General features: G+C 38.1%; 1 protein-coding gene across 2 annotated transcripts in view; it reads left to right on the forward strand.

Moving 5' to 3' along the window:
* Hpse2 (heparanase 2 (inactive)) overlaps positions 1 to 24840 on the forward strand; it is a 596152-nt gene that overhangs the window by 341114 nt on the left and 230198 nt on the right. The window contains exon 4 of one of the 2 annotated variants that reach the window (XM_005063570.4): positions 24145 to 24318. The exons of the other annotated variant lie outside the window; for it this stretch is intronic. Coding sequence (XP_005063627.1) covers positions 24145 to 24318 — 174 coding nt within the window. The remainder of the gene's footprint in view (positions 1 to 24144; positions 24319 to 24840) is intronic. 2 annotated transcript variants of the gene reach the window in all.

Consider the following 24840-nt stretch of genomic DNA (forward strand, 5'->3'; position numbering starts at 1 on the left):
TAAGCATACAGCTAAAATCTGGAACGTGGATGTTTTGTACAGCTGGGGACTTGGTTTTAATGGAAAGAAGTCATTAGAGATAAGTGTTCTCAGCTAAGATGAGCTCTAGCTTATAAATTATGCTAGTAAACTAGAACTTTAGAGCTGCACAACCATGACACTAATTGGAGACTATTAGGACTGAAACTTTATGGTACCTTTGAAGGATGCTCTCAATATAATTATGAGAATGTAAGTTTTTATATAGAGACTGTAAAAATTAGGGAAATGTGAGCTGAATTTGAGAGAACCCAGATTGTGCTCATATTCTGTTGGTGTGATTTTTCTGAAGATTATCAGATGTTAGCTTTATTCTGCCCTAGCTATAAAATCGCATGCTTTACCAATAAAGAAAACTTTGTTTTGATTTGGTTTTTTTTCTGACCCACACACAAAAATGATGTGTGTCTTTTTAAACTCTCTTAAGTGTTTTGGAAGACTTTTGACTCATTACTCTCAATTCCTAAAAGATCCCAGAATTTAGGGTTTTGTAGTTAAATGTAACATGTTGCAAAAGGGCATCTTACTGATTATGTGAACTATTGCATTAACTGGAATTCTAATGCCTCAGTTACTGAAGTTGGGAAAATCAATACCAAGTACAAGTGCCATGTCTAAGAAAGAATCAGTGTTCTTAGCACTTGCTTGGTGAAGGAGATTGGAGATTTTAGAATGGAAAACGGAAACTGTAGTTTAAAGTAGATGGACAAATACAGTACCAAGCACAGAAACTGGGGGTTTCTGAGAGGGAGATCAGAGTTTGAAGCCTTGGTAAATTCAGTCTTGAGTATTTTCAGTTCAAGACTGAAGAAATGGTTGGAGTCAAAATTATTGTCTAGTGATATTGATTTAGAGTACCTAATTTAGAGATGAAACCATTTATATGAGTTATCCATTAGAGATTGGAAAAAAAAACCTCGAGGAAGAGAACGGGGGGGTCAAGCCCATGGGAACCTGGAATGAACCAGACAAGAGACATGAGAGAGATGGACAGCAAGACAATATGGCTGATCGAGCTGTATTTAATGAGAGTTTTGTGCAGGCTTAAATAGAGGAATGTGGCATTGGCCATGGTGCAGAGGTTGTTAGATGGGAGATGCTAGGAAGTGAGCAGGGGCTGTTAGGAGCAGGGAGGGTTTGATATGTGATGAGCAGGAGATTTCACCAGGGAGTGCAGGTGTTAAGGAAGCATTGTTAAGCCATGGGTTATCTCTATGGCACCAGGACATCTGTGGGAAGGTGCCTACGTTTTTGGGAAGTGCCTTGGGGCAAGTAATAGAGATTTACAGTGACCTGGTCCCCAACAGGTATTCACAACAGAGATATGCTATGAAACTCTTTTTTATGAATAGAAAATGGAGACTTAGAGCAAAACTGTGGCCTCTAGTCTGGAAGGTTGGGGACATAGAGGCTGGAGGCAGGGACAAAATTAGAAGGAAGGAAATGAGCTATGAATTTTGTGTTTTAATCAAAACACAAAAATGAATTTCTTAAAATAGTATGTAAGAGCCTCAGAATCACACTATAGAGTGGCAGAAGTGTAGAGAGTATGAGAACAGAAGATAAAATAATAAGGTGATATATTATTTATGATCTATTAAAGCTTGCCTGAAGATTCAGAAAGCAAAGCCAGCCACAAGGTATAGAGGTCAGGCAGTGGTGATACACTCCTTTAATCCCAGCAGCCATACTAGTTAGCCATAGAATCCAGGCAGTGGTGGCACACACCTTTAATACCAGGACTCAGGAGACAAAGGCAAATGGATCTCCCTGAGTTCAAAGCCACCCAGGGCTACAAAAGATTGACTCAGTCTAAAAGAGTAACAGAGCTCATGCCTTTACTATCAGGATGCATGAGAGGTATATAAGACAGGAAGGGTCTCAGAGCTGGCATTCTTCAGCCACATTCTTCAGGATAAGAAGGTATTTTTCTTCAGCCATTCTGAAGAGAGGCTTCAGTCTGAGACTTGATAGAGAGCTCGTGGAAACAGGATCAGCCCTTTCAGCCTGAGGTAGAAGTAAGAGCTAGTGGCTTGGCTGCTTTTCTTCTCTGATCTTCAACTTGAATGTTGAACCCAAATATCAGTCTCTGGATCTTTTCTTTTTTGTCCTATACCACTGATGTTGTTTGCACTTAAAATTGTTAAAATGGTAAATTTATTTTTTGTATTTTACCTCTCTCTCACACACACACACAAAAGAATGACAGAATTTTAAAATGTTGGGGCTGATTTGCTTGTGGGAATTCATTATATTCTATTTACTTTCATGCTTATAATTTTCTACAGTTATGTCTAAAAATGAATAGTTTTTAAAAGAAAATCAATTATTTTTCTTAAGCTTAAATATTATGGACAAATATGCTATATAATATCTTGTTACTTGAAAAGACCATTATCCTTTCCAAGTAGTGAATATAAGTTCATCGTCATAATGATGGGTTCTAATCTTGAAATTTTATTATGTGTATGTGGGGGGTGTCCATGTTGCTACAGCGTGGGTTTGGAGGTCAGAGTACAACTTTGAGAAGTTAGTTCTCCTCCCGCCTTATTTTTGAGGCAGCGTTCTTGCTCTTGCTGTTCTTGCCATACCGTGTATTCTAGGGTAGATGGCCCTCAGCTTCCAGGTTATCCCTGTCTCTGCCTCCCACACAACCATAAGAGCACTGTACCACACAATCTGTTTGATTTTTATAACTAGATTCTGGGGATCAAGCTTAGATCTTCAAGCTTGTAGAACAAGTGTTTTTACCTTCTGAGCCTTCTTGCCGGCCTTATAGTATGTTCTAAATAGTCTTGTGCAAAACATTTTTATATTGTGGACTGTAAATGTAACATTTTTATGGTGTGGATTTTATTACCTCCCTTTTATAGAGAGCAGCAATGACTTGCCCATATACTCACAGAAGAAAGAAGTTGAGATTTCAAACACAAGGTTTGACTCTAAGTCCAGTGCTCTGACCCCAAAGTCCCTGGGTATTATCATTTTGCTAGTGACATCTTTATAGTGTCTCTTCCAGTGTACTGAGGCTATCAGCCTGAACTACTCGCTCATGAGTAGTGTTGTTTATGAGACAGCTAACATTTTTGAGCATCATCTCCTATCTTTAAAACTGACAGAACTGGACTGGATAAAAGTTTTGAATCTCCACCTACAGAGTTCTGCAGATTAGGTGTGATAATGATATTGTAGTATAGACTCAGGGTGTTAGGTGGAGGATATTTGCTTTTATTCATGAGTACCATACTTTAAGAGAGATACTAAAAAGGGGAATGTGTTTGTCAGAGAAGGAACATGCCCGATGCCCCAGAGACCCTTATGATTCAATAGGGTATTCACAATCATGTCGTAAAACTTCTCACTCAATTCTTATCCTTGTCTTTCCTTATATTTTCTATACAGACTTCTTTTTATCATATATATGATAAAATGTGGTTAGTTTGGGGGTTCACATGCATGTATATAGGTTACATACATGTGGGAGGCACTAATTTGATGTTGAATGGTCTTTCTTGATCGCAGGGTCTTTTGGCAAACTTGGAGCCCTCCAGTTCTGGCTAGCATGCCCAGAGACTCCTGTCTCTGGCTGGAATTACAGGCAGCTACTACATCTTTTTTTCTAGGTGCTGGAGATCTGAAGTATTTTCACTATGTGGAATAAGCAGTTCATCTACTAAGTCATTCCTCAGCCCTGACTTCATAGGTTCTGATCTTTGCCTTCTCTGTTTTTCCTTCTGATAAAATTTCCAACGACACTTTATTTGCTGCAGTTAGTATTTCTGATAAAAGAAACTATACTACAACTGAAGGAAATATTGAGACCCTTTACAGCTGGAACTGGGTGTCTAAAGTAACTTCAAATTCATAAATGCTCAGTGATTCTTTTTCATTTGTCCCAAGTGAAAGAAACCTACTCATTTACCTAAAAATGTAGTATATTTTACTTCCCATTGTAGATTTGTTTAAAATCAATTGTTTTTGTTTAAAGCTTTTGAGATTTTTGTCCTTATCATGGATAACTATTCTTTTTTCCGTCAATTTCTTTATTTGTCTAGTGGTTTTTCCCTGGGGCTATACTCAGGTTCTTGAACTAGTAAGGAAAGCCCTTCCATACTCCCTTTTTCACTACACTATCCATCTACTTTTCAAGTTAACATAACCTTTCCATCTTCTAAAGCTTTTACATGCATTGATTCCTTCCTGTGAAGCAGACAAAATCTCACCCTCTCAAGGATGCTCATCATGAAATGAACTGATAGTGAATAGTTCTTAATCCGCTGCATCTAAAAGAACTATATTTGAAAAGTTTCCATAAACATATAATCTTAAGAAAACGCCAGACAAATCTGATATAAAGGACATATTAAATAGATGGCTTTGATCTCAGTATCATAAAAGACAAAAGGAGATTTAAAAAATCTAGATTTAGGGAGACAAAATTAGAATTGAGTTGTGAAAACTAAATGCAGTGTGTGATCTTGGATTTTATTAGTACAATTTCTCTAAAAGACACTTTGGGGACTTAAAATTTAGGAAAAGCTGAGTGTGGTGGCATATACCTTTAATCTCAGCACTTGGATGACAAAGGCAGGCAGATTTTTGTGAATTTGCAACAACCTAGTCCCTTGGCCAGCCAGTCCTATATATTGAGAACTTGCTTGATTTTTTAAAAGAACTTTAAGATACATAAATATTTTAATATTATCATCTAATTTGATGCTTATTCTATAATAGTATTCATGAAATTTCTTAATTTTAGTAATTGAACAATGTATGAAACTCTTAAAAAAAGAAATAATAGAAAAGAATGAAAAGTCCATTAAAATGACTAGGAGTTTTAAAAAGGCTTGAGATCTACCCTCTGTGTTTTCTTCGTGGTCTTGAAAGCTCAGCATACCTCTGGGATTCTGAGAACTCATGTCCTACTTCCCAATCCCTTTTTATTAGGATTCAACAATGCTGGCCTACTTTCTGATTCCTAAACTTTCCAAGTTTGTCTTACCTCAAAGCTAGTGTACTTGCTATTTTTCTCTTACAGCATTCTCTTCCCAGATCTTGGCTGACTTTTTGTCATCATTGGGCCAGACTCAAATGTGACATTTCAACACCTCACCCCAGGACAGCAATTTGACTAATCAGACAATTGGAGTTCTCAGTTGCACTAGCCTGTTTGATTGTCTTTATGGAACTTTTCATATCTGAATTTGTCTTGCTTATTTATTGCCCAGTGCCTCTCTGAATCCTCAGTCTTCTATTCCTAACTACATGGAATATAGACCCATGAAAAAGTGAACTATAAACTCACTGTCTAGAAAATACTTGGCACACAGAAGGTCTTAGTGACAACTGAAAATGAAAAATAGATGAATTAATTTGCATGTAGAAAGAACAGTAATGAGTAGCAACAGAAACTAAATCATTTGAAGAAAGTGATATCATAGATAACTTTAAAAAGAGAAAGAAAAAATGCTTATCACTTTCACATTGTTAATGTTTTAATAGGAAGCGGTCAAGGTACCAGGAGAGCTAATATCTGAAATGCTGTCTACATAATGGAAACAGCCACCTGTCCCTTCCTACTTGGAGCAAAGGACTAAAAACATAAGAGTTGGAGAGGAAGTTTCCAAGCCTAACTTCATGACAGTTAAAGAACATCTGAAGTCCAAATGACCCTGGGTCATTCATGGAGCAGTAGATGTGTCCCTGAGAGAGGAGGGGTCTTCAAGCTGGTGGAATGGGACATTCACACCATGGCCTGAGGGCTCATCCTAATGAAAATTTCACATTCCAACTTATTTTTTGTCTGTGAAGTGGGCATGTCATTATTACTTTACCACATTTTGAGATGTGCTGGAGAAGAAGTAAGGCAAGCATTTGTTTAATAAAGGCACTAAGTAACAACATTCCTCATTCCATCTTCTTCCGACCTTTCAAAGCTTTCCTTCAAAGCTGTTCTTTGAGGCTGTATTTACTCCATATTAAATGTCTCTCAGAGTAAATTCTTTGGGAAAGGGCCAGTCTTCATGGTGTTCTTGCTAATGCAAGACTTTGGAGCTATCTATAAATGACAGGTTTCCTTTGTGCATAACCACCACTCTGACCCCTGGGTGGCAGTAACCCTTTTCCATTCTTCAATTTTTGCAGGAATTTGTTTGGAGCTGGGCTTCATTAGACTCTTTTAAATGCATTAAAATGTCAACCACACTTTGCAGGCATGATGTTTTCAAGCATTTGTGAGTTCAAACATATCCTTTATTCTTTCCAACTCAGTAAGAAGGCTGTTCCCCATGGAGGCCTAGCCACAAAGCAGTTTGAAGTTCTCTTTCGTTTGGTTTATGTGTAGTTACTGGTGAAGTATCTTCTATAGAAGCCCTTCACCCTCTTCTGTGTACATTGGGGTGGAGAAGCCCTAGGAGGAACAAGGCTAAAGTTGTCTTCTGTTCCCTCTTGTTTATATCAAAAAAGGACAAAAAGAGATTCCTGAAAGACGGTAATATTATCTTCATCTTGGTAACTTAAAGAGATAAGAGGGGTAGCACACACACACACACACACAGAGAGAGAGAGAGAGAGAGAGAGAGAGAGAGAGAGAGGAGAGAGAGAGAGAGAGGGAGAGAGAGAGAGAGAATACATTTATTAGTTAAAAGAGAAACTATTTTGAATTGTGTAATGAGGCTATTTTCTTTTACAAACACCTACCCATTGCTCCCAAAAAATGGTCACAGAATTTTATCTTTTAAAACTTTTAACTATTATGCATTTGAAATAGCATGGAAAAATATTCAAAACAGATTTCTCTCAAAGAACCATTGGCATGCTTGAAAAATAATAAAAGAAACCCAGTGAGATAGTTCATCAGCTAAAAGCGCTTACTGCCAAGCCTGGTGACCTGATGTTGATCTCCCGCAAGCTACATTGTAGGAGAAAACTGACTCCCACAAGTGGTCCTCTGACCTCAACATGAGCATTGTGGTATGCACCAAATAAATAAATAAATAAATGTAAAATGAATAAAAGGAAAGTTCAACTTATTATCTAAGTGGAAATCTTGAGCTAGAAAACAAGTAAAAAAAAAGTAAGTAAATAGACGTCAGAAAACATTGACCTATGTATATTTTTGTCTAGTTGCACGTTGGGCAAATAATCAGTGGATGGGACTGGATGAAATATACATGACATTATTTGAAAATAAATAAGTTCTCTAATACCAAGAAACTTGGCTGGGTTGTGGTTGTGCATGCCTTTAATCCCAGAACCCGGGAGGCAGGGGCAGACAGATCTCTGTGAGTTCAAGACCAGCCTAGTCTACGAGAGCAAGTTCCAGAACAGCCTCCAAAGCCACTAAGAAACCCTGTTTCCAAAAAAAAAAAAAAAAAAAAAAAAAACAAAAGAAAGAAGAAAGAAAAGAAACTAAAAGATTTTTAGTTGAGTAGAGTATCTCTAGGATACAGTTGTATTTGTTGTTGTTTTTTTTTATGAGACAGGGTCTCTCTGTATTGTTTTGGAGGTTGTCGGTCCAGCCTGGCCTCGAACTCACAGAGATCCACCTGCCTTTGCCTCCCGAGTGCTGGAATTAAAGGCATGCGCCACCACCGCCCGGCTCAGTTGTATTTGTTAATTAAAGATTTATTTATTTTTTATTGTGAGACTACCCTTTGATGGCTAAGCTGTCTCTCTAACCCTTATTTATTTTATTTTATGTGTATAAATGTTTTTCCTCGATGTGTATATGTGCACCACATGTGTTCCTGGTGCCTGTGGAGGCCAGAAGAGGGTGCTGGATCCTCTGGAACTATAGATGGTTTGTAAGCCACCATGTGGGTGCTGGGCACCAAACTGGGGTCCTATTCAAGAGCAATTGGTGCTCTTGGCTGTTGAGTCATCCTCCCAGCCTCATAGTTGCATTTGTTTTATAGAGCTAACTTTTTAGTGAGACAGCTTTCACTTAAATATCTGTTTAAATTTTTGAAACATACAAATTAAATTAGGCTTCATTGAGAGATGGCTTCTCTTAGGAAAAAGCCCACCTGTTTTCCCTTATTTTCTAGCAGATGTGTGAACAACCTATATTCACTGCTTTGACTTTCCCAGCACATGCTCAGCAGCAGACAGTCTAGCTTCCCCTTCAACCCTGGTTTTGATGTCCCTTGGCCATTACCTGGTGGTCAAATCCTTTTTGTTTAGGTTTTATACAGAGAATCTGCAAAAGCATCACATTTGCTCCTTCTTCCAGATCTTCATGCCCACCCTGACCACCTCCCCAAGTGAATTTGAGCATCATTATATGTTGTGCCCTAAAAGAAAATCAATGCTATCTATGTTCAAGCAATGGAAACCTGAGTGCTTCTTTGTTCTAGTACAACAAAACCTTGCTGAATGAAATTCAGAGAAAGAGGAGCTGTGAGTGCCACCTTGTGGCAAGGCATGTCCTACCACGTCTAACTTGGTACACCTCAACCCCCAGCACCTACCCACCTGTTTCAGCTGTGTCCTCCTGCATTGAAGCCTGTCTTCTTGAAGCTTTGTTTTAAACGCAGTCTGTCAGATTCACTACAGAAAAATTGTAAAATCTCCTTTATCTATCCTACTCATTTCCCACAATTTAATACTGAAGCCCCTTGGTATCTTGACAACTCCAACCCTTGAAAAATCAACGTCATTACTACTTCATGTTGGTTCTTGGACCATTTTAACTTCCTCTTATATATTCTTCACAGTTCTGTGCACTGGAATTTTTTCTTTCTTAAGCCTGTACAAATCTTGTGTAAGCTGTCACATCGCTGTAAGTTCAATTGCCCTATTATTTCTAGACAATACCCACTTCCTTTACTATTATATGCCACCCTTGGTTCTTACAAACTTCCTACCCTATCCTTCTCAAATCCCTGAGCCCTAGGTGAAGGAGTGTGATATGTGCATGACATATCACATATGAGGGCTGAGTCTGCTCTGCATCTGACTAGTTGAAGATTTCTGTGTCAATTGGAGTCTGCAAGGAGAAGCTTCTCTGATGAGAGCTAAGAAGTGTTCTGATCTGTGAGTATAAATGAAATAAATCATTAGGAGTATTTTAATTCTACATCCATTTATCAGAATAATAGTGTTGTGTTCTGCTCTAGGGCCTGGGAACCACCTAACCAGAGGCTCTTGGCCCCTTTAGCAATACCAGGCATAGATTCTCTCATGGAGAGATCCAACCAGAAAGAAGCTGGTTGTTCTCATAACCTTGGCAGTGGGGGAAGGGGGCATCCACACTGATTTCCATAGTGACTGTGCTTGTTTACCCTCCCCCACCCCCACATGGGAAATAAAGCTTACCCTTTCCCCTCACACTTGCCAGCATGTGTTGTCATTTGTCAGTGAGATGGAATTCTAAGGAGTTTTGATTTACATTTCCATGGCAGTTTAGGATGTTGATCACTTTTAAAAATATTTATTGGCCATTTGTTTTTTTTTTCAGAACTCTCTGTTCAGTTCCAAATGTTGATTGAATTGTTTGTTTGCTTGCTTATCTGGTTTGAACTCTTTGTAAATTCTAGATATTAAGCCTCTGTTAGATATATAGCTGGCAAAGATTTTTCTTGCATTCTGTAGGCTGCATCTTTAGTGATCTATAGTTACCTCTGCTGTGTAGAAGCTTTTAAAATTGATGAGACCCCAGGTCAATTGTCAGCCTATTTCCTGATTAATTGGAGTTCTATTTAGAGAGTCCTCACCTATGCCCACATCTTAAAGTGTTCCTCTTACTTTTTCCTCTATCAGTTTCAGAGTTTCAGATCTTTGATCCATTTGGAGTTGTTTTTTGTGCGGCACAAGAGATAGGATCTATTTTCATTCTTGTACATATAAACATCCAGTTTTTCCCGCATCGTTTGCATGCTTTTAGTATTTTCATAAAAAAATCAGGTAACTGTTGATAAGTCTTGGTACATGTGTTCCAACCCACGTTCATATGAGCAACCTTGATAAATCCCAATGGGTCACACACAGAAAGACATGAAAGTGAGCAGGAGAACTTGCTGAGAAGAGGGATTTCAGTTATAGATTAAAGGGGATCAGAGGAGATAACTGGAGATGAAAATGAGTAAAATTCATTTCATACACTTATGAAACAGGTAAATATATTTTCACTTTTCTTTATTTTTGAGATTATAATTTATTCCTTTCCTTTTCTCCTTCTAAATCCTCTCATATACTCCTCCTCTGTCTCTTTCAAATTCATGGCCTCTTTTTTCAATAATTATTATCTTATGCCTATGTGTATATGTACATATATATTCTGAAATATAACTTGTATGTTAGTTGTAATATGCTTTCAGGGCTATTTGGTATTGAGTAACCAATTAGTGTGTTAATCCCAAAGGAAGAGTTTCCCTGCTCTCAGTATTCCTTAGTTTCCTGTAGTTCTTTTTGTTGGGTTGAGACCTTGTGGGATTTGCCCCGTCTATTTTGGCATGTTTATTGGTGTCATCCTTATCAGGTCATGTTTGGCCAGTCATGTTGGTAAGACTTTTTGGGGATAGCCTCTGACATTACTAGGAGACACAATCTCACAGCAAACTCCCTGACCTGGGTCTTGCAGTCTTCTCTCCTCTTTTGAAATGTTTGCTGAGCTTCAGGTGCAGGAGTGCTTTGTATATGTGTCCACTGGAGTTGGGGCTCTAAAGCTCTGCATTTTTATTGGCTATGGTCTTCTGTAGTGGTCTCCATATTTTGCAAAGAGAAATTTCCTTGATGAGGGATAGAGACTACACTTATCTGCAGGTATAAGGACAAATGTTTAAATTGTTATTAGGAATCAGGATGGTTTAGTAAAGTAGTGGTTGTAGATTCTTCTCCAATATCTATGACTTCAGTAACATTAAAGTTTCTAGTACCAGACATGGCTTTCCTCTTGTTGAGCTGGTCTTCCGCTCAATTAGAGAACGGAACCCTTGGGGTTAGAGTGTCATGCTGGTCATTGATATGGTTCATAGGCATCTAGCAAGGTGGGATTGTTGGCTACCTCTATCCCTTGGAAATTTGCATGACCCCTTCTGGCACCATGAAAACTGTCCTCAGGGAGGAGGCTTTCAGGTCACTGGAACTTACTCTATAAAGGTATGATTGAAACTCATCAGTGAATTTTTCCAATTGTTGAGTTTTGTTTTGTTTTTGTTTTTTTTTTTGGATGGGATGCTATCATGGCTTCAGTTGTATTATAGACCTATTTGGATTATTTAATTCTCGATTCATTTTTATATGTAATAAATGTCTAGAAATTCATCCACTTCTTCTGGATTTTCTAATATTTTTAATGTTCAAGAAATTCCCTTATTATTCCATATAGATATCTACTGGGAAATGTTTCAGTTTAATAGTAGTTGTGCTCTCTCTCTCTCTCTCTCTCTCTCTCTCTCTCTCTCTCTCTCTCTGTGTGTGTGTGTCTTCCTCCGTTCTTCCCTCCCTCCCTTTATTCCTCCTTTACTCCCTTCATCTTTTACTTCTTCCCATTATGTCTCCCTCTCTCCCTCTTTTTCTTTCTCTTTTCTCCACAAGTTTTTATTTAGAAATATTGAAACTTTCAGGAAAGCTGAAAGACTAGATTCCACCAATTGTTTACATTTTGCCATGCTTCCTTTATTTTTACCTACACATTTATTCTTGCTAAATCATGACATATAGGTTTCTTACTAGTTAGTAATGCTAGGTCTAGCTCAGGCTCCTTTCTTTCTAGCTCCTGTAACTTAACCTGTTTCTCTTTATCTACATTTTGCCTTGGGACTTTGTAATTTTCTTTCTTTCTGCATTTCTTACATTCTGGCTATCTCCATATCTGGCTGGCAACTGCTTGGCTTTTGGTGTTGGGTATGTGGCCCCTTTTTCTCCCTTGTTCTCTAACCCTTCCTCTTCTTCTCATTCTCTTCTCCACTCTTGAGCCTAGATTTCTCCTCCTATTTATTCTCTCTGCTTGTCAGCCCCACCTATCTCTCTTCTGTCTAGCTATTGGCCATTCGTCTTTTTTATTAGACAAGTCAGGTACCTTAGGCAAGCCAGATAAAACAGCAACACATCTTTTCATAATTGCACAAATGCAGCAGAAACAGATGTAGCACACCTTTATACAGTTAAAGTAATATTGTGCAGCATAAGCAAATGTAATATATCTTTTCCTAATTAAAATAATATTTCACAACAATCTCCAAATATGAATTTGTAGGATTGTTTCTTTATGGTTAGATTCTGTCTAAATGTTTGGCAAGGATTCTACATAGGGGGTATGTGGACAAGCTTCAGTATGGAGAAAGGGTTGAAAGATACCAAGAGTAGGGCATACAAGGCAATTCTTGTTTTTGTTTGTTTGTGGGTTGGTTGATTTTTTTTTGAAACAGGGTTTCTCTGTATTCTTTTGGAGCCTGTCCTGGAACTGACTCTGAAGACCAGGCTGGCCTCCAACGCACAGAGATCTGTTTGCCTCTGCCTCCTGAGTGCTGAGATTATAGGTATGTGCCACTAACAACTGGCTTGCAAGATAATTCTATCCGTGAAGAAATTAGTGGATTGAATCTGAGAAGTAGTAGTAGTAAGGACCTGAGATCCAATCTAGAAAATATTTCAGATGGACTTTCTGACTGATTCTGGTTATGGCAGATGAGAGACAGGAAGGAACATGCAATAATTCCAAGATTACTAAGAAATGACTAGCATTCATCAAATCGGGGAATTACAAAAGAATGAACTTGTGTTGGTTTCTGAGATTTTTTTTACATGTATACTTTGAAATCGTGTGAGGCATTTGGAGAAAGATAGTTCACACGGCAGATCTGGGATTTAGACAAGCCCTAGACTCTTTAAATTTCAGTGTGGGTATAAAATATTAGCCTAAAGTTAGAAGGTAAGTCTTAAAGACTGATGAGACTGAACAGATGCTGCTTTCACTGGAAAGGGTAAGTTATCAACGACTTTTAGCTAAGATCCTCTGTTTTTTCCTTGTAGTTGTTTACTTTGTCAGAATTTTAAGTTCTTAAGTTATTTAATTAACTTGCTTTTTAGACATCAACTAAACCCAGATTTTTCTGGGTTTCATTACAGATGGTGTTTACCCTAGCTAGACTATGAAACCAGTGGCTCTGACCTCATAGTCACATTTATAGTGATCATGTTTCAGCCAGGTAAATGTGAAGTGTAGCCGAGGATAAGAAGCACATCTCAATTAAGATGGGACAGACCAACCTACCCACAATGTTATTTGGTTCAGCCCCAGGGTGTGTGGATGTGTGCTAAGCAAATCAACCAAACACAATAAAGATGATCATAAGTCAGCATGTACGTATGTGCATGTACATATGTATGATTCTACACTCTGGATTGCGATTCCACAATGGAACAGCTCCAGACTGCTTTAGTAGAAGAGAATGAAAGGAAGAATGTTCTCTCAGCTCTGGAATAAATTGACTTTATCAAATTTTGATGCTGTGTTTCTGCTGATAGTCCTCAGTACATGGAGAAAAGAGCCAGGATTCAATTGTTCTCCCCAGTCCTCAGAAAATCTTTTATACTTCCTCCACAGGTAGAAGCTTGGGATATCATCAGTGCTAAAGAGTGTTGTGGCACTTTTCATCCCCAACCATCCAATTTCTAATATGGTTAGAATCATGTCAGATGAACATCTACAAAATGGAAATTCTTATTCAATGAACTCTAAAGAGATAAAGAGGATGAGGCAATGTAAGAGAAGGGGAAAAGCCCAAATAGTTCTTGTAGAGAAAGACAAGACAGCCCAGTGGAAAATGCTGAGGGTTTGGATGCCAATATCTATTACTTAACAACTGACATTTTCCAGATCTCACTTCAGGGAAGGCAACACCTGATTTCACTTAAAGTTGCAGCATCTGCCCTACTACTTTTCCTGGCCAGCCTAATGCCTCACCCACCAGCACCATGATGAGCAAAGGAAAGAGGATGCAATTAGCTGTGAATGGGGGTTGGGATGAGTGGGATCCTAAGAGTTGTCACTGGAGTTCTGATCCAATAGAGCAGCTAGCTGGCTTGGGGGTTTCTCCCACATGTGGAGCACCAGAAAACATACACAAGTGCCAGGAGGCAAGAACAAGAATGGCAGGATCGTCTCTACATACTGTGATTGGCTTTGGTGGTAGTGATTGTTTTAATCACCGTGGCTCTCTAGACTCTGCTTTCCCCAATCACAGTCACTGTTGGACATGTGGAGCAGATAAAATCATTTCTCCCAAACATTAGCCTTGCCAAAGAGAACTAGTAAAAGATGATCAGAGCACTAGTGTTGAATTATTTTGTCTCTCATCTAGAGCTCTTGGGCTCTGCTCCAAAATGTTCAATGATCATGCCCATAGCAGGGAAAAAACAACACACAACTGAATACTGTTCAGAATTTCAATTTTCAAATAATTCTTATATTCAACACTTTGCTAATGACATTTTTCCCTGTAGAATTTAAATATGGATGATTAATTTTTGTGGTGTGTTCAAGGAATGAGGCACTTCTTTTTCATGTGCATTCTTATAGTGAATCAAACTAATCAACAAATGGTAGACATCTAATTTTAATTAAGCATAATTCTGGGACTCTATTTATTGCATACTTCTATATTTGTTCCACTTTCAAATGAGTATCATGATTTGTTTCAGTTCTCCTGGCACCACTGTCCATTCAGAACCTGCTTAAATATCCCTCCAAGGTCTGAGTAGTCCCTTTCCCTCAGTTTAGTAAGTTGAATATATGGCCATAGATCCCTCTGGGGAAGGAGAATTATGATAATATATGATCCTACAATTGTTTTCCTAAAGACCTGACCATTTCTTCTGTTAAAGAGTCCTCTGTCTGAAAATCTGCTCTGCACCAGGAATTCCAAGTTATCAAAGGGTTTCATTAGGGTGACTGTCCTCCTAATCCCATGGATTCATTTTTTGTTTGTGTTTTGGTTTTGGGGAGATAGTGTAGCCATTAAGTGACACCCATATTTCTGTCTAAGTATGTCCTATTTTGCTATTTCCAAAAGTCTCTGATTGTGGAAACTTTAGAAGATGAAACCTGCCTAGAGAGAGTAAGCCTTAAGTAGTGTAACTTTAATGGTCTCTGGTCCCTTCTGGGTTTTGTTCACTATGAGGTAGACAGTCACCTTGTTTCACATGCTTCTTCTACCATTACACCCTCCCTTATATTAATAAAGTCAAGAATTATTGATTGAAATCTCTGTAGTCATGACCCAAAATAAAAATAAAAGTCCTCCATTTAAGTTGTTCATATCAAGCATTAGGTTGCAGTGATACACAGGTAACAATTACAATATTTTTTAGATTTTCTCTGGAACATAACCTTCAGACAGTCTTCTGGCCTTATTATATTCATTTTAACATGGCCATTTCTCTAGGCTCCTCATATCTCCCTCTATAATCTGTCAGTGCAACTAGAACACGTCTATTTTGCTCGCTGTGGTCATAACCCTTTCCAGGCTTCTAAACATGACAGTAGCAATAATTTTACCCCAACTCCAGCAATCTTTGCCAGGACATTAAGTCCCATGTCCAAGAAAGTAATTCAAAATCAAGTTCCTTGATCAAGTGCCTTTAAAATCCAGCTCCAGGAGGACATCCTTGGCTTCTCCTAGTAATTCTCACAACTCTTTGGCTGCATGCTGTCTTTATTTGTTTAATTGAATTATTTTGAGTTCCAATTCTATTGTATTTGACTGTTGTCCAGTCGGGACAGCTGATAACTACCTATTGTGTTTTATGTGAACAGCATCTTCAGCATTTTCTAACACAAGTGGGTAGAACCTCGTACCAGGGAAGGGTGAGCGTCCTTGGAAATATTTGTTGCTCAGTAAAGGCATTTACTTCAAATGCCTGAAACATTCAGCCAGATGCCCCTAATTCCTATTTTAGAGTTTGGAGATGTTCTAACAGGCTTTTTGGCAGTAAAACAGAGCAGATTTGATTCAACATTCAAACACCTCCAAAGACCTGTAACTATCAATAGCTCCATATTTCTGTTTAGCTGTAGTTATTTTTTTATCACATGTTCTTAGTTACTTACTTCCTGCTCTCAGCTTATTGCTTTTCTTCAGGGTCTCAATTCAGTTTTGTATAACCTAAAACTCTGTTTTCTTTGTAGACATTTCCTCCAATATATCTTAAATCCCTTAATTATTAAAAATCTACATCCCTCTATCCAGTTGGGTGTTTTCTTGAATCTTGAATCTTGAATGATTTTCACTCTCATTTGAAATAGTTTAGTTTTCCTAAGCAGGAAACATCAAGGTAGGATTAGATGTGTCCGAGACTGATTGGTGTCGATGAAGAATTGGTGATGGTGAAAAAGACTAGAGACCAGTTTATTGTCTTGTGGGGAGAGGGAAAAGGGAGAATATGACCTGAAGAGACTATAACATAGTTCCAAGAAAGGTACTTCCAGACCCATGTGGTCTTCAATACAAGATTGTCTATAGAAATAGCCTTGCAACTTATTGGGATGAAATTGCCTTAGCATCTTTAGTGTCAATGCTCAGTTATTGAGTAAGGAGCAGCTCATTGGATGTGCGACCTCAGTGTGAACAGAATACTAAAGGAAGAAGAGCTGCATTTGGAACAGTCAGTCATTCTGTCTGTAGGAGATTCGGGTGATTAATTTTCAAGGCTGCCATACATGTGCACACATATACATAGGATCACACAGTTATACTGAGAGGTCAGATTCCACCATGCTATTACTATTATATATTTTAAGTTTTTGAATTATAGTTAAAATACAATTACATCATACCCTTCATTCTCTTACTTCCTACCTGTCCCAGGTGCCCCCACTCCCTCTCAAATAAATGGCCTCTTTTCTTTGATAATTATTGTTACACATATTTCTCTCCATGTGCATAAATATATAAACACAACCTGCTGAGTCCATTAGTGTTGTTGTGTGTGTATGGTGTCAGTGATGACCACTTGGAATTGAATAACGAATTAGGGGTCTCTTCCCTGGGAGAGACTAATTCTCCCTTTCTTGGCAATATAGTTGCCTATAGTTCTTTGTTTAGGGGTGGGACCCTGTGAAAATTCCCCCTCCATTTTAACATGTCTGTTGGTGTTGCCATCCTTCAGATCCTATTTAGGCAACCATATTTTTGAAGTGTCATGGGTGTAGCTTGCCTTTCATTTCTAGGAGACACAATATCACAGCAGACTCCCTGGTCCTCTGGTTTTTACAATCTTTCTGTCCCCCTTTCCACATTGTTTGCTTAGCTTTAGCTGCAGAAGTTGCATTGTAGCTGTATTTGTGACTGATATAGTATCCTCTGCCTATACTTTCTTTGGCTATAATTTTTGAATAGGGCCCATAACCCACTGTGCCCAAGGGTACACAGGATTGGGGACAATCTAATGACCCTGGCCCATGTGCATACAACCATGGATGTGTGATGTCCATTTTGTGGCTACTCTAATCACAAGAAGGGTGGCACCTATCAAGTTTCCTTAGGTATTACTACGGTTAACTCTGCTAGTGGAAAGCCTCTGTCACTAGCAGACCAGACAGCAGAATAGACCCACATACTACATGAGACAAAGTAGCTGGAAAAAGCAGAGTACCCCATGTTATGGTGTTTGTACTCAGTCTCAAAAATCAGTGTTTTCTAGGTGCTGTTTGGATGTGTGGCAGCAGGAATTGAGACCACAAGCCCTTTGTCAAGACAGAATCATGCCGCTAAATATAGCACCACTTATTTTGTTAAAATTTTCAGATTAGTATTGAAAGGAAGGTTTCTTCTGGTTGGCTGCTATGAGCTTTTGCCATACCTCCATCATTGCTAATCACCTTTTCAACTTCTATCACCACAGACTCTCCCAGGTACATGTATTCTCTAGCCTTGTCATGGCAGCCATTTCTCCAAGAATTCCTAAATGATTTATTATAAAATGGTAATTATAAACCAAGATCTTGGTGCTAGGCATGTTTATTTATGCTAGAAATCCATTAAGAAAATTATTCTTAATATTGTGAACACATTAGAAATTTATATATGTATATATAGTAGAAATAGTCTATATAGAGATGCATGGACATATATGTGTGTATTTATATAAATATATATATACATATGTGTGTTTGGAATATTAAGAATAGTTTTAAAGCAATATATCTAAGCACCTATACTTTGTATGCATCTGTCTATGTGTATCTGTCTATCTATGCATATTCTCTGACTTGGCAGTCATTTAAATAAGTGAGTACATTCAATGATTTATATATAAATATATGTATATATATTTGTATATATATGTGTTTATGCATGTGTATATATAGGTGTGCATACAATGGTGTGTACATGTGTATATGTATCTGTGTTTATGTATATATGTATGTGTTTATATGTATATATGCATATATACGTATACACACACGCATGAGTTCTACTGATACTCAGATTTCAAAATTGATCTTGACCTTCCCTCTTTGTTTTTAGTATCTGTTTGTAATCTATATTTTTTTATAATTTATTTAACCAGTTTCCATTTTAAGTGAGTTTAGATTATTTTTAGTTATTGAGAATTAAAAAAATATTGCAGAGATACTAACTGCACATTTATCCTGCAGAACTTTTATAAACATTTATATTGGGCAAATGACAGTGAGTAGATCTTAGAGAATGTAAATTTATAGTTTTATTAGATATTCAAGATATTCTCTAGAATTATTCACAGTTTTAGAAATTTGTTTTAGGAGTACATTTCCTAAAATGATATTACCCTCTTCACTAACATCAGGATCTCTTGTGATTTCCTGTCATCATTTAGATTAGTTCCTAATGGGATCCAAAAGACTTGCTATACTCACTGGCACTCAGTTTCCCTTTAATCTAGTTAAAATGATTAATGGAACAATTACTCTCTAGCCCTGAGTCTTCTGATAGTATTGTAATTTTTTATTCACAGACATTTCTCAATCTTATTCTCCTCCAACAGTCTTGGTTAAATTGTTGGCATTTATGCTGATTTCTTTATATCCTAGTTAAAGTTTCATTGCCCTGACTAACCTGGAGATATTAAGCTCTGAGTTTAGAGATATCCTCACTCTTTCAAAATTGCTATGTTCCCCTCCTAGGCAATTTTCAAACTTCTCTCTTAATAGCTGCAATTAAATGCCCCCTGTTGGTTGTACTTGCCAAGCCAAATGGTTTCAAATTTCACTGGTGTGCTTCTTTGAATTTCAATAGGCAGTTTCTAGTATGCCTCACTCTGAGTTTCTTTCACATTTTTCTCGTTTTCTTGCTTTCTCTCTATTTAAAACCTCTATCAGATGACTGCCTAGGGCTCGGCTGTATTATTTGTTCTAAATTGAAACTTAAAACAATGAGTCTATTTTTTTAGTGCATTGAACAGTGTTTAGCAGTAGGGTGACCTGGAGGACATTTGCTACAATGAACAGTGATAACTGAGTTTTGATAGCTAGGGTACAAATAATAAACAACATTGTTAAGTCAGGTGTTTATTAAGATTTATTGTGTACCAGATACTGAATTGATGCTAAAAGGGTAGAACAAATACTCCACTCTGCCTTGAGAGAGAAAGACAGGGCTGAACAATAAGCCTCATTAGCTAATTTCTATAATAGAAACAGATGAAGAGCCAAGACAGAACAGAGATGCAATGTCTCTACTTGGCAAGTCAGAAAAGTCAGACATTTCCACACTGGAAACCATTGATCTTGCTATGAAAAGTGAAGAGATGAGGAGGAAGGACATATGAGACAGAGTCAACAAGCCTGTAAAAATACGGGACTTGAGAAAATGTAGTTTATCAAAGGAAGGTAGGAGTTCTCTAAGAGCACGAATTTGATCAAACTCCAGTGTCTTGAAACTCTTTGGGCCAAGTATAAACATATGCTGTTCTTCTCACCCCTTATAGTCTCTTTCAGCTCAAACCAGTGATGTGCGTGTGTGTGTGTGTGTGTGCGTGCATGCGTGCGTGTGCATGTGTGTGTGTGCGTGCATGCGTGCGTGTGCGTGCCTGTGTGTGTGTGCGTGCATGCGTGCGTGTGCGTGCCTGTGTGTGTGTGTGTATCTGTGTGCGGGTGCTAGAGGTCCAAATGGTGTATCTTCCTAATTGCTTTCCACCTTATAGTTTCAGTGAAATTAGAACTCACCAATTCAGCTAGGCTGTCTGGCCAATAAGCCCTAGGAATTCTCCCACCTCTGCTGCCCTAGGGTTGGGATTGCAGTTGCATGTATCCTTGCCCAGTGTTTTGGATGGGTGCTGGTGTCCCAAAGCCTCATGCTTGCATGGCAATCATTTTACTAACTGGGACTGTCTACTGGCCAAGTACCAGTGTTTTTAAGATGCAAACTGGGCTGTGTTCAAAAGATTCTAGTGTTCCCTGAGCTGTTGAGGGTGGAGCCCAAGTTCTTACAGCAGCCAGTAAGGCCCTTTGTACCTGGTCCTGCTTCACTGTAACCTCGTCTCCTACTATTCTCACTCATTCTGGGGCAGCCATACTGACCCCTGCTCCTTCCCCCATTTGTCATTCTCATACCTGCCATGCCATGTTGCCCTTTCTATAGCGTTTGCACTGAAGTTCTTCTATATTTAGCCCCTTGACTCATGCCCTTACCTATGTCACATCTCTGCTCCACTGTTGCCTTCTCAATGATGCCTGTTTAAAGTAGTATGCCAACTTCTGCTGTTTCTAGTTCCCCCTACATTGTTATTTCTCCCACCGGCCACACTAACCATGATTTCAAGGAAGCAAGGACTGTTGCCTGTTTTGCTCATAGCTAGGGAAGAAAATGAGAGGAAGGTGGTTTCCTAGAACTTAATGAGTTGTGTGTCCTATTTTGTTTTGGTTGTTCATCAAATTGTTCTTTGTCTGGTTTGTTTCTTAAGTGTGGAAGCCTAAGAAATCATCAATCATTTGCATTCATTGATATTTATCTGTCTATCCCAAGCATAAAGCAAAGGCTAGTCTCAGGGAAGAAATGGTGTTTTGACAAAAACAGGGTTTTGCATCTTGAATTTAAGAAAATCAACTCCAGGTTCTTCTCTGTTCTTTTATTACCATAGGACTTGAACAAGTGAGTTGAGTCTATTCTTTGCTCTCCATCTCTATATTCTTTGAGTGTTCCATTTGACCCTCAGTCTGTCCTCCAGTCCCCTGTCTGATGAACTCCGTGGCTCTCCACCCCACCTTTTCCTTGTCTGTTTGTTGCTCTGTGTTACTAGCAGTTAGGAACATTGTAAGCACTGCTTTGCAACTTTCTTCTTTATGATTTTTAAAGACTGAACTTCTGTCTTTTATTTGTTTGAGGTTTTGTTTTTTCTTGCTCTCCTTCTCCCCACAGATTCTTTTGAACCTTGTGTGTATTGTATGTAGACATGTTTTCAAAAAAGATTCAGTCGTCTTTCAGTCTTTAGTTCTCCAGAAGTCTTGAGAACTTTCAGAGCACTGACTCTCAGCATTGCTTGGAAGAGTTCCAAGCCTATTGATGCTTAGATATTTCTGTAACTCCACTGCCTTTTACTAACCAATAAAATGGTGCTCCTTAAAATTCAATTCTTGTGAAATGCAGGGCACATCAAGGCACTAGTACACTTTGGTGGAGAGAGTATAAAGTCAGCTTTAAGTATTTACTTGTTTGGAAGAATCCTGGCGGGGAGGGGAGAGTATTCTAAGGAAAGTTGCATTTGTTAAATGTCTACTAAATTCTCTGCACTCAAATACATGCTTTTCTCTAATGCACTTTAGAGTGCATTTCTTAAATTAGCAATAATTATTATCTCTGTTCAACCTCTTTCATTTTCATTGTTCACATTTTTATGTAACATAAAATATTAGGGTCGTAAGAACTATTCAAGATGACTGTGTGGCATAAACTAATATGTGCCAGATGATTAGTCTATCAGAAGGATACAATGAGATACAGTGCTAGACTTGAGGGACTTCATGGAAGAAGTCAGATTAAAATTCTTAATAATGTTTTTCTTAAGCTTTTAGCATTCTATTTCTCAACTTTTACATGATTCACAAACTCTAAATAATTATTCTATATTTTTACTTTGAACTGATCTTCTCATAGATTATTTTTACCTTGTTCTGAACCATAAACTTATGAGGTCACAGATTGAGGTGCTTTTATGTTTGGTATGTATTTGCCTAATATACCTGAAACACTAAGGTACACATAATAACTTCCAGAAAAGTTTAAGTAAAGGTAATCTATTTGTCTAAAATCACTACCAGCCATTTATACTAAATTTTGATATATTCTATTAGGATTTATTTTATGGAAACTTTTGTTTTGTGAATAAAACTAAAACTCATAAAAATAAGCATCTGCCATTGTGTAGCTGACAATCTGTTAAAGGTCGTTATAAGTATAAAGAGTTTGAATGAACAAAGATTTTCCTGTCAACATAATTGAAGTTTTGTGGCACATATATCAAAGGACTTCACACTGGTCCTCTTCTGATCATTTAATATTCAAACTATTTGGAGTAACCTATAATAATTTTCAGGTATCAGAGAACCTCTAGATAAAATTATTTTATCAAAAGCAAAGCATGATAGTGTAATTATTTGGTTGTAGGTACAATCTGACAATTATTGCCTATGGTCTTTTAAATGATGATGGTTTTCTTTTAAAATGTGTTTAATTTCGATAGTTCCTTAGCCTATTCTTATGTATTGCTTCACTTTCCTCACAATGGATAGTGAAAAAAATATTGAGTTTTTTCTTCTTGAAAATTTCCTTGTCAGTCTTTCTTATATCTGCCCTATGAAGGCCTGGAAGTCTTATCACAAGTTTCCAGTGTTGAGATGAGGCTCTGCTAAGTGCAAAAACAGAGTCTGCCCTTGTTCTTTAAAACCAAAATCAAAATTTATTAGATGAATCTATTTTCTTCTACTTCTTCCTCCTTTAAAAATTTGATTAAAATATAATCACACCATATCCCCCCTCTAGTCCATCCCCACCATGCACCACTCCAACACACTCTTTCAAACTCAAGGCTTCTTTTTAGAAATTCTACTTGTTACATATGTATGTGGTAAATATATAAGTGAAACTCCCTGGGTCCATTTCATACTGCTTATGTGTGTGTTTTCTAGAGCTCAACATGAGACCAGATAGTCACTTAAGGGCTCCTTCCTGAGAAAGACACATCCTCCTTTCCTCAGAAGTCTTGTGTCAGAGCCTGTAGTTCTTCATGTAGGGGTAGGGCAGCAGTCATGTCTCAGAGCCATCCACACTGTCATGTCAACTGCTGTTGTCATCATTCAGTTCCTGTTTAAGCAGCCTATTGTTGAGTTTTAGTGGGTAGCTTCCCTGTCATATCTGGAAGAGAGAATCTTGCAGGACACTCCCTGGTATTGAAAACTGATTGGGGCCTTCGGGAGTGAGAGAAACTGATGACAGTAATAAAGAGAAGATGATTGACAGAGTGGAATGAATCTTGAAGTAAATGGGCATTGCACCAATCTGTGTAAATGGAAATGAGAACCAGACATGAGTTGCTGGAGTAAACTGAAGGAATGGGGTGGATATGAGATATTTGGTATCTAGTCATTGGTTCTGAGTTTGAGCTGATAATTATATATATATGTAAAATCATTACAGAATTTCCATCTCAAACATACTAGAAATGTAGTCCAGAGTGAAATGCTTTGGAATTCTTGGTCATCTGAGTTATTTCTAAGACTGACCAGCTAGTCTTTTGTGACTTTGTACCTTGACATGATTACTGTCAATCAAGCGTGAATATAAACTTGAGAGTACTAGAACTTTTGATATTTTTGCCCCCTGAATCTAGAAACCCAGCTAGTATGGGAAACCCTCTTCTCTTCAGTGTCAGCAATTGCACCATTTATTAACAAGCAAATACATTGGGAGCTAGGCATGGTTGCCAGTTTGCAAGCTCTGTCTGAAATTCTGAGTTCTGTCTCCCCCAAATCACCTCAAAGTGCATCCTAGGTCAGAAGGTAATACTCTCTTTTAGAAGCTTGTCTGTGTAGTTCCTTACTAGCAGGGAAGGCTTTCTGTAGAAGCTAATATTTTCCTTTTGTTGAGATTTGAAAGTTATAAGCCTTTCTCTGCTTCTTCCCAGCCAGGTCTCTAGACAAACTTTATAACTTTGCTGATTGCTCTGGACTCCACCTGATATTTGCTCTAAATGCACTGCGTCGTAATCCCAATAACTCCTGGAACAGTTCTAGTGCCCTGAGCCTGTTGAAGTACAGTGCCAGCAAAAAGTACAACATTTCTTGGGAACTGGGTAATGGTAAGTAAGGATGTCATTTCCTATGAATTAATAAAATAAAGGGGAAAATAAGTTGGCTTGAAATATAATCTTAGTCACAGACTCTCTTTAGGGCTTGACCACTGAGTTGACCGTTGTCTTAGATTTCTCTTCCTGTGATGAAACACCATGACCAAAAGAATCTCGTGGAAGAACAGGTTTATTTGGCTTACATATGCCAAGTCAAAATCCACAGAAGGAAGCCAAGGCAGGAACTCAAACCAGGTAGAAATCTGGAGGCAGGAGCTGATGGAGAGGCCAAAAAGGGATGTTGCTTATTGGCTTGCTCCTCATGGCTCATTCAGCCTGCTTTCTTACAGAACCCAGAACCTCCAGCCAAGGGGTGGTAACACCCACAATGGGCTGGACCCTCCCCATCAATCACTAATTAATAAAATGCCTTACAGGCCTGTGTACAACATGGTCTTTTGGAGGCATTTACTCAACTGAGATTCTCTCCTCTCAGATGACTCTAGCTTGTGTCAAGTTTACAAAAAAACTAGT

This window comes from Mesocricetus auratus, unplaced genomic scaffold (assembly GCF_017639785.1).
Source record: "Mesocricetus auratus isolate SY011 unplaced genomic scaffold, BCM_Maur_2.0 Super-Scaffold_4256, whole genome shotgun sequence".
NCBI lineage: Eukaryota > Metazoa > Chordata > Mammalia > Rodentia > Cricetidae > Mesocricetus > Mesocricetus auratus.